Source organism: Cetorhinus maximus, chromosome 14 (assembly GCF_964194155.1).
Source record: "Cetorhinus maximus chromosome 14, sCetMax3.hap1.1, whole genome shotgun sequence".
Lineage (NCBI taxonomy): Eukaryota > Metazoa > Chordata > Chondrichthyes > Lamniformes > Cetorhinidae > Cetorhinus > Cetorhinus maximus.
Genome location: NC_135892.1, coordinates 106,100,141 through 106,115,649, shown reverse-complemented (window position 1 = coordinate 106,115,649; position 15,509 = coordinate 106,100,141). Strand labels below are relative to the sequence as shown.

Sequence of the window (15,509 nt, the reverse complement as noted above, 5' to 3'; positions counted from 1 at the left end):
CTGTTAGGTAGGGAGTTCCAGGAATTTGACCTAGTTATGATGAAGGAACGGTGTTATATTTCCAAGTTGGGATGGTATGTGACTTGGAGAGGAACTTGGAGGTGGTGATGTTCCCTTGCACCCCCTACCTTTGTTTTTCTGGGTAGTGGAGTCCACAAGTAAAGCATATGGTTTGACACAGTAACTGCCTGTTCGTAATTGAAAATAACAGCTTCCCCAATGATTTAATATGCTACATGCATTGCTACTATGTCCCCACACCTGACCTCAGATTCTCCTGAGTTAGTTAATCCCCACTTGTAAGCCTTGGAAGTCCTGCAGTTGAACTCGGTGTCACCAGGTTAGGGAGAGAGGTAAAAGTGGCTAGGATTCCTGCTCTTGCTCAATGATCCGTGCAGCATTATTAGGTTCAACTGTCATGCGCACCCTTGTGATTAAACTTATCCTCTCTCTTGTCATCCTTCGAGGTGATGATGACCATGTTCATCATCCGGGGTGTTCAGTGGGGTTCTGATGGGTATGCGGGTGACTGTTAAGGCTGATCTGTGCCTGGAAGGTCCTGCTGCAAATAGGTCAGGATACCGCAGATGGTTTGGTTCTGGATGAATTGCTGTTGCGGGATTTCCCCTCTTTGCATTTTCTGTCGGTCTCTGCGCTTGCTTTCGAAGGTGGATGCACTATTTTTTATTGGCTTGCGCCAAGTGCAACAATCCTGCCAAGCTACACCCAGGACTTGAAGTCGATATCAAAACTCCGAAGTGAAGCTCTCAGAGTGTCCTTTCCACATTCTCTTTGAGCACAATGAGAGCGCACCCCAAACTCAAGCTCTCCATAGAAGATTCAATTTGGTATGCAAGTGTCAGGCATTCTGGCTATATGGTCACCCAACTCAGTTGTGACTGTTTCAATACCATGTAGATGCCTGGCCTGCCAGCCTGAGTGAGCACCTCAGTATCTGGTATTTCGTCCTGCCATCTGATCTTCAGAAGCTTCCAAAGCAGTCCAAGTGAAAGTGTTTGAGCTTCTTGGCATGATGCTGGTACATAGTCCAAGTCTCGCATCCATAGAGTAGAGTGGACAGGACTATTGCTCCATAGACTTTCAGTTTGATAGGCAGACTTACTCCTCTTCATTCCCAGACAGATGTTCGCAGTCTGCTGAAGGTTACACTTGCTTTGGCAATTCTTGCATGTGTCTTGTCATCAATGTAGACAACTCGCGAGAACTGTCAAGATAAGTAAACTATCCACTGTTGACAGGTTCTGGTCATGGATTGAAACCTTGGGCTCGAGATGGAGCTTTCCTGGAGCAGGCCAATACATTACCTCAGGTTTCATCGCGCTGATCGTAAGGCTGAAGTTGTCACATGCGTTGGAAAACAAGTCCATGTTATGTTGCATGTCCGACTCTGAACCGGCAGCTGGTGCACCATCATCAGCAAACCAGAAACCGTGAAGCAGGTCCTCGGAGACCTTAGTCTTTGCCTAGAATCGCCTCAGATTGAGCAGCTTCCCATCCATGCGATATCTGATTTTGATGCCAGGATCACCATCACGGAAGGTATTGGAGAGCATGGCGGAGGAAAACATGTTGAAGAGGATTGGTGCTAGCACACAGCCCTGTTTAACTCCATAAGTGACTGGGAATGGGGCTGAAGACTCACCATCATCCAGCACATGCGTGAGTATGCTGTCATGGAGCTGCTGAACATTGTGATGAATTTCTCAGGGCAGCTGAATTTTTCCATGACCTTTCAAAGGCCCTCATCCCTGACTGTGTCAAAGGCCTTGGTCAGGTCAACAAACATGGTGGAGAGGTCCATGTTCTATTCTTGACATTTCTCATGGAGCTGTCTGACTGCAAACACCATATCAATGATTCCTCGGCCTTTCCTGAAACCGCACTGACTCTCTGGCAGCAGTTCCTGGTCGAGATGTTGCACTAAGCAGCTCAAATGGTTTCTGGCGAAGATTTTGCCAGCAATGGAGAGGTGGAAGGCGTCTTTATAATTGTTGCAAGATTGGCGAGTTCCTTTCCGCTTGTACGTCCTGTTTGCGGGATGGTTCTTTGCTCTCACGTTGTCTGAAAGAGTTCGCCAGCAAACATTGACAAGTTCAGGCTGAATTCCAGCCATTTAGGTAAGTACCAGAGATCGTTATTAAAACTATTGAACTCAGGGAAAAAAAGATAGATTTGCATTGCTTTTCATGACCACCGGACATCTCAAAGAGTTTTACAGCCAATGACGTACTTCCTTTGAAGTGTACCATAAGACCATAAGACATAGGAGCAGGAATTGGGCCATTCGGCCCATCGGGTCTGCTCCGCCATTCAATCATGGCTGATAAGTTTCTCAACCCCATTCTCCCCGTAACCTTTGATCCCCTTACCAATCAAGAACCTATCTATCTTGGTCTTAAATACACTCAATGACCTGGCCTCCACAGCCTTCTGTGGCAATGAATTCCATGGATTCACCACTCTCTGGCTAAAGAAGTTTCTCCTCATCCCTGTTCTAAAAGGTCTTCCCCTTACTCTGAGGCTGTGCCCTCGGGTCCTAGTCTCTCCTGCTAATGGAAACATCTTCCCCACGTCCACTCTATCTAGGCCTTTTAGTATTCTGTAAGTTTCAATCAGATCCCCCCACATCCTTCTAAACTCCATCGAGTATAGACCCAGAGTCCTCAAACGTTCTTCATATGTTAAGCCTTTCATTCCTGGGATCATTCTCGTGAACCTCCTCTGGACCCTCTCTAGGGCCAGCACATCCTTTCTGAGATACGGGGCCCAAAATTGCTCACAATATTCTAAATGTGGTCTGACCAGAGCCTTATAAAGCCTCAGCAGCACATCCCTGCTTTTATATTCTAGTCCTCTCGAAATAAATACCAACATTGCATTTGCCTTCCTAACTACCGACTCAACCTGCGAGTTAACCTTAAGAGAATCCTGGACTAGGACTCCCAAGTCCCTTTGCACTCCAGATTTCTGAATTCTCTCCCCATTTAGAAAATAGTCTATGCCTCTATTCTTCCTACCAAAGTACATGACCTCACACTTCCCCTCGTTGTATTCCATCTGCCACTTCTTTGCCCATTCTCCTAACCTGTCCAAATCCTTCTGCAGCCTCCCCGCCTCCTCAATACTACCTGTCCCTCCACCTATCTTTGTGTCATCTGCAAACTTAGCCAGGATGCCCTCAGTTCCTTCATCTAGATCATTAATGTATAATGTGAAAAGTTGTGGTCCCAACACTGACCCCTGCGGAACTCCACTAGTCACCGCTGCCGTCCTGAGAAGGACCCCCTTATCCCCACTCTCTGCCTCCAGCCAGACAACCAATCTTCTATCCATGCTAGTACCTTGCCTCTAACACCATGGGCTCTTATCTTACTGAGCAGCCTCCTGTGCGGCACCTTGTCAAAGGCCTTCTGGAAGTCCAAGTAGATAACATCCATTGGCTCTCCTTTGTCTAACCTACTCGTTACCTCCTCAAAGAATTCTAACAGATTTGTCAGGCATGACCTCCCCTTGATGAAACCATGCTGACTTTGCCCTATTTTACCATGCACTTCCAAGTATTCTGAAATCTCATCCTTAATAATGGACTCTAAAATCTTACCAATGACCGAGGTCAGGCTAATCAGCCTGTAATTTCCCGTCTTTTGCCTCACTCCCTTCTTAAACAGGGGGGTTACATTAGCGATTTTCCAGTCCTCTGGGACCCTCCCTGACTCGAATGATTCCTGAAAGATCACCACTAATGCCTCCACTATCTCTTCAGCTATCTCCTTCAGAATTCTGGGGTGTAATCCATCTGATCCAGGTGATTTATCCACCTTCAGACATTTTAGTTTTCCTAGCACCTTCTCCTTGGTAATGGCCACCATACTCATCACTGCCCCCCCGACTCTCTTGAACTTTGGGGATGTTACTCGTGTCTTCCACCGTGAAGACTGACGCAAAGTACCTATTCAGTTCCTCCACCATTTCTTTGTTCCCCACTACTAGTTCTCCAGCGTCATTTTCCAGCGGCCCAATGTCCACTTTTGCCTCTCTCTTACCCTTTATATATCTAAAAAAACTCTTGCAATCTTCTTTTATATTACTGGCTAGTTTACCCTCATATTTAATCTTCTCCCTCCTTATTTCTTTTTTAGTTGTCCTCTGTTGGTCTTTGTAGGCTTCCCAATCCCCTGGTTTCCCACTGTTCTTCGCCGCAGTTGTAATGTAAGAAGTGTACCCACTGTTGTAATGTAAGAAACACAGCTTAGGTACATAGCCACCACTTAAATCTAAACAACTGAGGTGAAAGTTGACAAGAATGAAGGCTTAGAGAACTCCTAGGTATGTGAAAGGATATTGCTGAAGTTCAATCCATTGAACATTTGCAGCTTACCCAGCACAGAGAATTGGTAAGCTTCTCATTACTTGCCATGCTCAAACCACCTCACCCAGTAGGTTATTACTTTCCTTGATTTTGTAGGGTAAAAATTCAAGTCCGTGTGATGCATCTTATCTTTTCTGAGCCCCATTAATGAGCCAGACCAGCTACTCAAGCATCAGTGGTACCTTGGCATATAAGACAACCCCATTTTCCAGCCCCAAAAATCAGGTTTTTGCATATACTCAGCATATAAATTGACTTCCTCTTTCCAGCCATGACGTGCTGTACTTGTATGAGTAGTCAGCTTCAATTTTTTACCCCAAAAATGTATGTTTTACTTACCAGTACCTCATAACTGGATGCTAGGGATCAAACAGGCGATATGGGGAGTGTTGCGAAGTTGCACAGGGGTTTAAGACATGCCAGCTCTTTGTGTCAAGTGCATTTCAAAATGGCGACCACCCACACCAGGGGTTCACTTTGATACTCAGCACGTAAGTCAACCCCTGTTTTGCGACAGATTTTTCAAGGCTTCAGTGGCCAATTTTTACGCTGACACCTATGGCACTCATAGTCATTGTTTCATAGCCATTGCTGCTGGAGCTGTGAAGTGGCCCTCTGAAACACATCAGCAGACTTACTTGGACACTATGTCAAGACTTTACCAACACTTAAGTAACATTTATTCTGGAAATTCTCTGAGGATTTCACCTAAAGAGAGTAAGTGTTGTGTTATTCTTACCCTATTAAGGAGTCACCAGGAGAAAGGGAGTGTTTGGTCATGAGCATCTTGCCAGGGTTTCCCTTGGTCTGGCCGGGGAATGGGAGGAGGATGTGAGGCCAGGCAGAGCGGCACCAACCGCTGCAGGAGAGAAGGGCCAGGGGGCATCCTGGCTCCCTCTCACCTACAGGGCATTCCTCTCCCTCTGGAGCTCCTCCATCAGGACCCCCAGGGCCGCATTCCAGAACCTGAACATCCTCAGATAATATCACCACCTTCAACACCTCTTTGCCCTTTTGTCTGTGACATCTTTTGGTTATCTCCACCTATCACTGGCCCTCTATCCAGCTCTCTTGTCCCAACCCCCCCCCCCTTAAACCAGCTTATCCTTTTCTATTTTTCCTTAGTTCTGTTGAAGAGTCATGCGGACTCGAAACGTTAACTGTGCTCCCTTCCACAGATGCTGCCAGACCTGCTGAGTTTTTCCAGGTATTTTTGTTTTTGTTTTCGATTTCCAGCATCCGCAGTTTTTTGCTTTTATCTTAGTGTTTAATTGACTGCCACTTCTCTTCAAGGAATGCCTACCTTGAAGAAGTTTTGCTCTTCTCTCCGTCAGGATTTTCGTATCTCTCTTTTGCCTTGTTCACCTTCATTGCTTTCTATTTCTCTCCTGGTGTTTGACAAGGTGTTTACTAACACCCGCTTTCACAGCCATATTTCCTTTCTCAGTGACTGTCTCCGTCTCCGACTTACCCCATGTGGATTTCAACTGAAGTTCCATCCCTCATGTTTCGAAACCACCCAGGATGACAGGTACCTCCGGGACACACAACGCTCCTCGGACTGCTGTTCTCGTCCCATTCTGAGATCCACACTCCGTGTCATGCACCGCAATATGAACACACTCGACCTCTCCCTCCAGCAGCACCGCCGCACCCTTTTTCAAAGCTGCGCGTGCCCCCAGTTTCATTTTATTCTTCGTCTCATCCGACGCCTCAACAAGAAACTTTGTCTCTTTCTTTCAGGTGCAAAGGAACGCAAGCTCCAACAACTCATCGACACCAACACCCATCCAGGACCCTCCAGCCCTGCCTGTCCCTCTGTCCCCATCCCGTCTTCCAATCCCAGCCCCGGTCGTGTATTCACCATACCCCCTGACCTTCCCCTCTCCGACGCTGAATGTTCAGTGCTCAGCAAAGGACTTAGTTTCATACCCTTACACCCTCATCTCAATGAATTTCGGGCTCGGCACGATGCTGAACTTTTTCCGCCGCCTTCGTCTCCGTGCTCACTTCTTTGGGCAGGAGTCTTCTCCCCGTTCAACAGATCCTTTTACCCACCTCCAATATTCTCCCTCCACCTGGACCCCTCCCTCTGGATTCTTACCTTCTCTTGATCTTTTCATTGAGAACTGTCGGCGTGACATTAGTCATCTCAATTTCTCTGCTCCTCTCACCCATTCTAACCTGTCTCTCTCTGAACTTGCTGCACTCCGTTCTCTCAGGTCCAACCCTGACATTGTCATCAAACCCGCTGACAAGGGTGGTGCTGTTGTTGTCTGGCACACTGACCTCTACCTCGCAGAGGCTGAGCGTCAACTCGCAGACACTTCCTCCTACCTCCCCCTGGACCATGACCCCACCACTGAACATCAAGCCATTGTTTCCAGGACTGTTACTGACCTCATCTCCTCTGGAGATCTTCCTTCCACAGCTTCCAACCTGATAGTCTCCCAACCTCGGACGGCCCGCTTCTACCTCCTACCCAAAATCCACAAACAGGACTGTCCCGGCAGACCAATCGTGTCAGCCTGTTCCTGCCCCACTGAACTCATTTCTCGCTATCTTGACTCCATTCTCTCTCCCCTTGCCCAGTCCCTTCCCACCTACATCTGTGATTCCTCTGACACCCTACATCATATCAACAATTTCCAGTTCCCTGGCCCCAACTGCCTCCTCTTCACCATGGACGTCCAGTCCCTCTACACCTCCATCCCCCACCGGGATGGTCTGTTGGCTCTCCGCTTCTTCCTCGAACAGAGGCCCGAACAATCCCCATCCACCACTACTCTCCTCCGTCTGGCTGAACTTGTTCTCACACTGAACAATTTCTCCTTTAACTCCTCTCACTTCCTCCAAATAAAAGGTGTGGCTATGGGTACCCGCATGGGCCCCAGCTATGCCTGTCTCTTTATGGGGTATGTGGAACATTCCTTGTTCCACTCCTACTCCGGCCCCCTCCCACAACTCTTTCTCCGGTACATCGATGATTACTTCGGTGCTGCTTCATGCTCTCGTCTGGACCTGGAAAATTTTTATTAATTTTGCTTCCAATTTCCACCCCTCCATCATTTTCACATGGTCCATCTCTGACACTTCCCTTCCCTTCCTTGACCTCTCTGTCTCAATTTCTGGTGATAGACTGTCCTCCAATATCCATTACAAGCCTACCGACTCCCACAGCTACCTCGACTACAGCTCCTCACACCCCGCTTCCTGTAAGGACTCCATCCTATTCTCTCAGTTCCTTCGCCTCCGTCGCATCAGTTCTGATGATGCCACTTTCAAAAATAGTTCCTCTGACATGTCCTCCTTCTTCCTTAACCGAGGTTTTCCACCCACGGTGGTTGACAGGGCCCTCAACCGTGTCCGGCCCATCTCCCGCGCATCCGTCCTCACACCTTCTTCTCCCTCCCAGAAACTTGTCCTCACTTATCATCCCACCAGCCTCCGCATTCAAAGGATCATCCTCCGCCATTTCCGCCAACTCCAGCATGATGCCACCACCAAACACATTTTCCCTTCACCCCCCCCGGCGGCATTCAGTAGGGATCGTTCCCTCTGTGACACTCTGGTCCACTCCTCCATCACCCCCTACACCTCAACCCTCTCCCACGGCACCTTCCCGTGCAACCGCAGAAGATGCAACACCTGCCCCTTTACTTCCCCTCTCCTCACCGCCCAAGGGGCCAAACACTCCTTTCAAGTGAAGCAGCATTTCACCTGTACTTCCCTCAACTTAGTCTACTGCATTCGTTGCTCCCAATGCGGTTTCCTCTACATTGGAGAGATCAAACGCAGACTGGGTGACCACTTTGCAGAACACCTTCGTTTTGTCCGCAAGCATTACCCAGACCTCCCTGTCGCTTGCCATTTCAACACTCCACCCTGCTCTCATGCCCACATGTCCGTCCTTGGCTTGCTGCAATGTTCCAGTGAAGCTCAACACAAACTGGAGGAACAGCACCTCATCTTCCGACTAGGCACTTTACAGCCTTCCGGACTGAATATTGAGTTCAACAATTTTAGATCATGAACTCTCTCCTCCATCCCCACCCCCTTTCTGATTTTTCCCCCTCCTTTTTGTTTTTTCCAATAATTTATATAGATTTTTCTTTTCCCACCTATCTCCATTATTTTTAAATATATTTCCATCCATTGTTTTATCTCTACCTTTCAGCCTTTTTCGATTCCTTCATCCCACCCCACCCCCACTAGGGCTATCTGTACCTTGCTTGTCCTGCTTTTTACCCTTAATTATCACATTCCTTTAGATAATATCACCACCTTCAACACCTCTTTGTCCTTTTGTCTGTGACATCTTTTGGTTATCTCCACCTATCACTGGCCATCCAGCTCTCTTGTCCCAACCCCCCCCCCCTTAAACCAGCTTATATTTCACCCCTTTTCTATTTTTCCTTAGTTCTGTTGAAGAGTCATGCGGACTCGAAACGTTAACTGTGCTCCCTTCCACAGATGCTGCCAGACCTGCTGAGTTTTTCCAGGTATTTTTGTTTTTGTTTTCGATTTCCAGCATCCACATTGCTTTTATCTGAGCGTCCTCTCCTTGGTCTCTGAGCCAACCCGCAGCATGCTACTGTGTGACAACTAGAGTACTCCACACCTTTCAATGGAAGTGAGTGCGTGGAGCCCACATCTACTTCTCCATAAAAAATTGTTTCTAATCAGCACTTGAGTGCTAAACCTGCAGGTGTCTGTTTAGTACCTGCATGCAAATTCAAATTATGGTAATTGACAATTAGAGCCAAAATTGTGTCCAGACTCTCAAACAGACGTGTCTTATTAGCACAGCACCCACTTGGAACCTGTTTTCACATCTCTCCACAGTCATAGAGATCTACAGCACAGAAAAAGGCCCTTCGGCCCATCTAGTGCACCAGTCAAACTAGTACCTAACTATTCTAATTCCATTTTCCAGCACTAGAAACCTTGAAACCTTATGGAATGTTTCCCAAAAATCTACATTAACTAAATCTACTGTATTTTCTTTGTTTATCCAATGTTGTCATTTCTGCATTTTTAAAAAAATTATTAAACATGACTTGCCTTTAATCAATCTGTGTTGGCTGTCATTGATTAGTCCACGCATTTTTACATGCTGGCTAAAAGTCACCCCAGTAAATTAACAGTCACCTGGTTTATCTTTTCCTCTGTTCTTGAACGAACTTGTTGTATAGCCTATTTCCCAATCTAACAACATAATTTGCATATGTACTTCCTGACCTACTGAGTGTTTCCAGCACTTTCTGTTTTAGTATCTAAACCTATAAATCTAATTTGATTCTGTACTTCATTTTTAAAGATTTTAGCCGTCATTGTGATAGATTTTCACAGCTGGTACTTTTTAATTCAAAAAGATAATCATGTTAACTCTTCCCTTCAAGGCATTGGGTTTTGTTTCACATTTTCAACTGTTACATTTTGCTTTTTAGAATTCTTTGATAATTCCATGTGGAGGTGGGTGGAGCGGTTTCCTGCTAATTTGAACTAGAAATGTGGCTTCCAAGAAACCTGCCATCATCCAGTTATGTCCCGAAATGTTTCTGATAAAGAGTTTATGTGAGATGCATTAACCTTTTCCTGTGACTTGCAGATTGGAATTCTTTCTCTCTCCTCGACAAATTTTTACCTTTAATTTCCATCCAAATTTTGAAAAGTTGAAAGTAAACGCCAGGATAAGTGCCAGCAAATCACTTGCACTGTCAGCCGGTAGTATTGGAGCTGCTGTTGGTTCAAGTTGCAAAAAGCCCACTGTATTTCTTTAGCTGTAAGATACTTTGGGGATGTCCTGAGGTTGTGAGAGTCACTGTATAACTATAAGTCTTTTACTTTTGTACTGATTGAATACAGTAATTTAAGAAGCTGCAGATACCAATCATGGGAAACGGGCACCCTTATTGCTGAGTTTTATGTAGCCTGCTTATTTATCTCAGGTAGAGGACCTCAACCAAGATCAGGACCTCCCAACAGGAGACCACAACATTATCTGCGGTGAGTAGATGTAGTTTCTACTTGAAAGTGGCACACTCTTTATGTAAGGCTCAATCGTTCTATTCTTTAAGCATGTACAAGTTAGTAAATTACATAGATATGGCTGAGATATGGAGTACTTTAAGTTGTCAGGCTACTCAAGGCAGGAGACATGGATTAAAACTGGTAAGAGGAGAGTTCAGAACATACATCAGAAGAATTTCATTCAAAGGGTGATCAACACTGGGAATGGTATTTTGAGTAGGGTACTGGACCTTACACTCATTCATGGGGCAAGACTCTAGGACGGAGGAAATATAGATCATCTGGATGGACAAGCTAAGATGTGGTGAATGGCTCCTCTCACCAAAGTCTCTTTTGTGACATTCATAGTGTCATTGAGCAAGTTGGCCTCCCCTTTCCATAAGACCATAAGACATAGGAGCAGAAGAAGGCCATTCAACCCATCGAGGCTGCTCCGCCATTCAGTGAGATCACGGCTGATCTGACAATCTTCAACCCCACTTTCCTGCCTTTTCCCCATAACCCTTGATTCCCTTACTGATTAAAAATCTGTCTACCTCAGCCTTGAATATACTTAACAACCCAGCATCTACAGCCCTCTGTAAGGTTCAAGCCTTTCATCCATACAAAACAACACTCCAAATCAAGCTCTTTACAAGTCACTTCTTGAATTGTTTATTCACTTTCTGGTTAACAGCTGTCTCTTACCAAATATGGCCTTTCCCATTGCTACCCTGTTCTTCTTATTCTTCCATCTGCAGATATGCTTCCTAAATACTTGAATTCCCGCACCGGTTCTGGTTCTTTTCCTTCTATGACTGTGAATATTTCTCGGTGATTTTGAGATATGCGTCACTATGGTTTTGCTGATGTTCACTTTCATTCCACAGCTTTTGCCTGAGCCATGCACTAGTTCTTGTAATTCTTATTCTGTGTTTGCTCCCAAGTGCTTTGTAATCTAACTGATGTTATCATTCGCCTCCTAACGGGAATAGTGATGGGGCAAGGAAAGAAACGAAAAAGCAAAAGATGCCCTTTAGCCCCGTAAAACTACCTCTTCTGTCATTTAATCTCTCCTGTCTTCCACCGTATCACAGACCTTCCTTTTGTCCCTTTTCCCACCCGCTCCTTGCTCAAAACCTATTACATTTCTAACTTTCTTATATACTTTTCCTCGGTATTAATTAGTTTACTCATGTCCACTTCATAAAAAAAGAACATGCCCTCGATAGCTGAGCAAGTTTATCTGGTGAATAGTTGAGGCACACAGACCAGAAAGATGCCTAGAATCAATCCTCACTCAGTGCTGAGTTAGCTGATCTCAGCTGAGGTGGTATTACGGATGCGACAATGGACCCAGTGCCCTGGATTAGGAAAGCCTTCCAGGGTTCTCAACTCTGTGATCACTATCTGATGCTCCCTGCTGGACATTTCGGGTTTGCAACTGCAAGATCGGAGTCAGTTGTGATGGCTTCTGCAGTTGAATATCCTGACAACATTCAGTGTCAGGGCTCACATATGAGGAATGGCCGTGTGGGTGAGGTACCAGAGAATGACTGACTGTGCAAACATAGCAAGGAATCACTAGGTTCAGAAGAGGCGGGGAGAGAATTGGCAAAGAAAAGAGAAATAAGAGTACACAACAGGAAATGATAGATTCTGAAAAGTCTGCTACACATATTTCAGCCATGTTTTTTTTTTCATACTTCCCCTCCCATGATGTGTTGTGGTTTATACAAAACCCTTTGCATCTATTAATTGGCGTCGGTGTTAGGAGAGATTTTCCCAGGTCTGCTCCCAGACGCACTTGATCAACTCGGCACAGCTAATATTGGAAAATCAAGCAGGTCACAGTGTACTCCTGTAATGGAACCCACTCAGTCTTCCTTCGAATGGCTCAGGACCAAGTGAAATGTATTCCTAACATTTTATCAGATATAATAGTTTGGGGAATCATATTGGGCAGTCTTACACACGTCTACAGGTGACGTGAATAGCAACATGAAAAAAATGCTTTTCCTCGCACCGAGTGGTTAAGGTCTGGAATGCACTGCCAGAGAGTCTATGGGAGGCAGGTTCAATCGAGGCATTCAAATTAAAGATAAAAATTTGTCGAGAAGAGAGGGGCGTGTTGGGTGGCAGAAGCAGCACAGCCCTCGAACGTTTTCAGAGCAGCAGTTGGCAGTGGGCGAGGGGGTCTTGATAACTCACCAGGGTCTGGCACCACCAGAGGCATTCCACTTCCCAACTTGTCCTAGTGGTCACGAGTTCCACATTCCAGGTAAAGATGTTTCTTGTGACTTCCCTATTGGAGCTATTGCTAACGGTGTTATACTAATAACCCCTCCATATTTATATTTCTGCACTCAGTCTGCAGTGTGAAAAAGTAAATGTTGGAGAGACTTGTTTTAAAATAATTGCCGAGCACAATCTACAGTCGGTAGAAAATTCATGCTCCATTTTGAAGCACTGTGTCCAGTGAAGGGTCACTTTTAGCTAGACTCTGCATCTTTCACATGGTTGTGATTATGGAAATACCTTGCAGTCCACTCACATGTTTGAAATTCTCTTCTCCTGATTGTCAAAAGTGGAACCTCTTACCAAGGCATTTTTGCAGATTTGCAATCCTCACCTTTGCAGTGCCTAATTGGAATCTCTTCTGGAATTACTCAAGGTGTGTCTGGGGTAACTGGTCAAGTAACTCACTAAGATCAAATTGGATTGTATTAAGATGTGCAGAATTTGTCTTGAAGTCTTGGGAGTGGTTTAAATTAAGGCCTTTGACTTCAATGGGAGAGAAAGTCGTGCATGGCGCAGAGCGACCAGCCAGCTCATCATGTGCTATTAGTGAAGACCAATTTCATGACCCTCATCTCTGCTAGTGTGAAGATTCACACACAGGCATTGCCATCAAATTTGATGGTATAGGGATAAGTGACCACATTCCACCAAAAAACTCCCACACAGATCATTCTGATATCCCTGCATGGATTTTCACTCCAGTGAAGGTGGCATAGAGCATATATAGTCGTAGATTCTTCAAATGGACAAGAATCTGGATCTGTGTAAAGTTAATGCCCATCCTTGTATGAAACCAGTTCCAGTTTGAGAAATACATTTTGCTTCACCGCTCCTTATACCTGCTGCCCCTCCAGGAATTCGCCAGTGCCTTCAGGGCTCTTTCCTAACTCCAGTTAAGGTCAAGGGGATTGCCATCCTTCAGTTTATGTGTCCTTGATGTTAAAGTGTGTTCACCCACAGGAGAAACCAAGCTCTCGACTCCTGTGCTGTTGCCCCAGGTGTGAATCCAAGGGTGTGTGTTGTTCGTATTCTCCTTACACATTGTCTATAACAACCTCATCAGACAGAAGCACCAGATCAGCTATCTCTTTATGATTCCATTCTTTCATGTGAAGGTTTCTCTGCCTGTTTTCTGCCATCCTCCTTTCCCCGCTACAGAATGGTTCTCCAAATACTCTTCCTCTCATGGCTTGCCCAAGTCACTTCTTCATCTTTGAGTCTAGACAGTCCAGAGATGAGGGTCATGAAATTGGTCTTCACTAATAGCACATGCTGGTCACTCTGCACCATGCACGACTTTCTCTCCCATTGAAGTCAAAGGCCATCATTTAAACCACTCCCAAGACTTCAAGACAAGTTGGCTATTCAACTGCAAGGTGCATCCCACATCCATACATGACGCAGTTTCTGGCAAAGGTCGCTGGATAATTGTCAGGAACAGGAACAGGAACCCTGTTTCAAATGTTCCTCCCTCCCCCAACCCAGGGGCTCCTCAGTCAGTTAACTCAGCATGAACTGGGGATCAAAGCTGGGACCCTCTGGCTTGTACAGCTTTGCTGCAAGACTGGTCTACCAACCAGTATCAATATTTTGAACTTTCCTTGCTATATGCAGATCCTGTGTATTAATATAAATGTTGTGAGCCCCCCCCCATTTTACCTCACCATGAGAAGAGACCTCAGTGGTTTAAGAAAAGAATTGGAGTTTGACACGTATGATTTCTGCGAGTGTACAGTCTACTGGAGTGTTCTGTTAACACTCAATAACCATGCAGCGGATGTTTATGGCACTGTGTCGCCTACATGTAAAGGTGCACACCATATCTGTCGCGACAGTATGAGCCGTGTCCTGCAAGGCCCTCCTCACACACACCCATACCAGCCCGTACCAGGTTCACCCATCATGATCTTGTGTTCATGCCTGCAGGCTGGCATCAAGAGTGCATCACCTCATTAATGTCGGTGCCCGCAGCATTGACACAATCAAAGGGCTTTTCCTAATATTTTGAACTGGATGAATAAAGCTAACTGAGCTAATCTTGTCTAAAATAACTCATAATCATATCTCTTTATGCAAGATCTTTCTTTCTGTTTAAAGGTCTAACTGTTATTTTGTGTTTACATTTGTATTTTTAGGTGACCTAGATTTCAAGGTCCTCATTCCGGCTGGAATTAGTTGGATTGTGGAATTTTAAAGGGTTGAAAATGCCATTTGATCTAAAGGAAGAATCAGCATTGATTTCTGTGTGTTCCATAGCAAAATTACTGGAAACATCCTTCCAACTATTGACTTTGTATTTGAAATACTTTGTTATGCACACAGAGCAGAATATTAAATATGATTCATAAAACATAATATGGGCATCGCTGATATCTGTGCAAGTCTCTCCATCTGAGTCATGTCAGGAAAGTCCCCGGTTTGATTCCCAGTTATAGCGGAGTCAACTGACCCCAGGAAATAGTTTCAACAACTCCACAGCTGCCGCAGGTAAATCGTCCAGCGTTGGCAGTTTCAATAGCAATCCAATGACCCTGCTGGGAAAGTGTGTATGTGAAAATTGAGAATATGATGGGATTTAACTGTGATGCCCCACATGGTGAAATAGCAGCCCCCCCCCCCCCCCCCCCACACCCCACAATGCTCACTGTCGGGGTTTGCAGATAAATAGCGACCATTTGGACAAGATGCCGCAGGGAAGGAATTCCAGCGAGCGGAGCCTGGACAGCTGATAGCACAGCCACCAGTGGTGAATCAAAGGAAGCGGCTGATGCACAAGAGGCCGGAGATGGAAGAATGCAGAGTTGTC

The 15,509-nt window shown here is 45.6% G+C and overlaps 1 protein-coding gene across 2 annotated transcripts in view; it reads left to right on the top strand.

The window, feature by feature from the left end:
* The window catches only part of fam120b (family with sequence similarity 120 member B), a 61,569-nt gene extending 46,511 nt beyond the window's left edge, over positions 1 to 15,058 (top strand). Inside the window, exons 10-11 of one of the 2 annotated variants that reach the window (XM_078557430.1) lie at positions 10,342 to 10,399; positions 14,839 to 15,058. In XM_078557430.1, coding sequence (XP_078413556.1) covers positions 10,342 to 10,399; positions 14,839 to 14,842 — 62 coding nt within the window. In that variant the 3' untranslated portion in view covers positions 14,843 to 15,058. Of the gene's footprint in view, positions 1 to 10,323; positions 10,400 to 14,838 lie in introns of both variants that reach the window. The other variant, XM_078557429.1, reaches the window with a different exon arrangement.
* Positions 15,059 to 15,509: the final 451 nt, after the last annotated feature.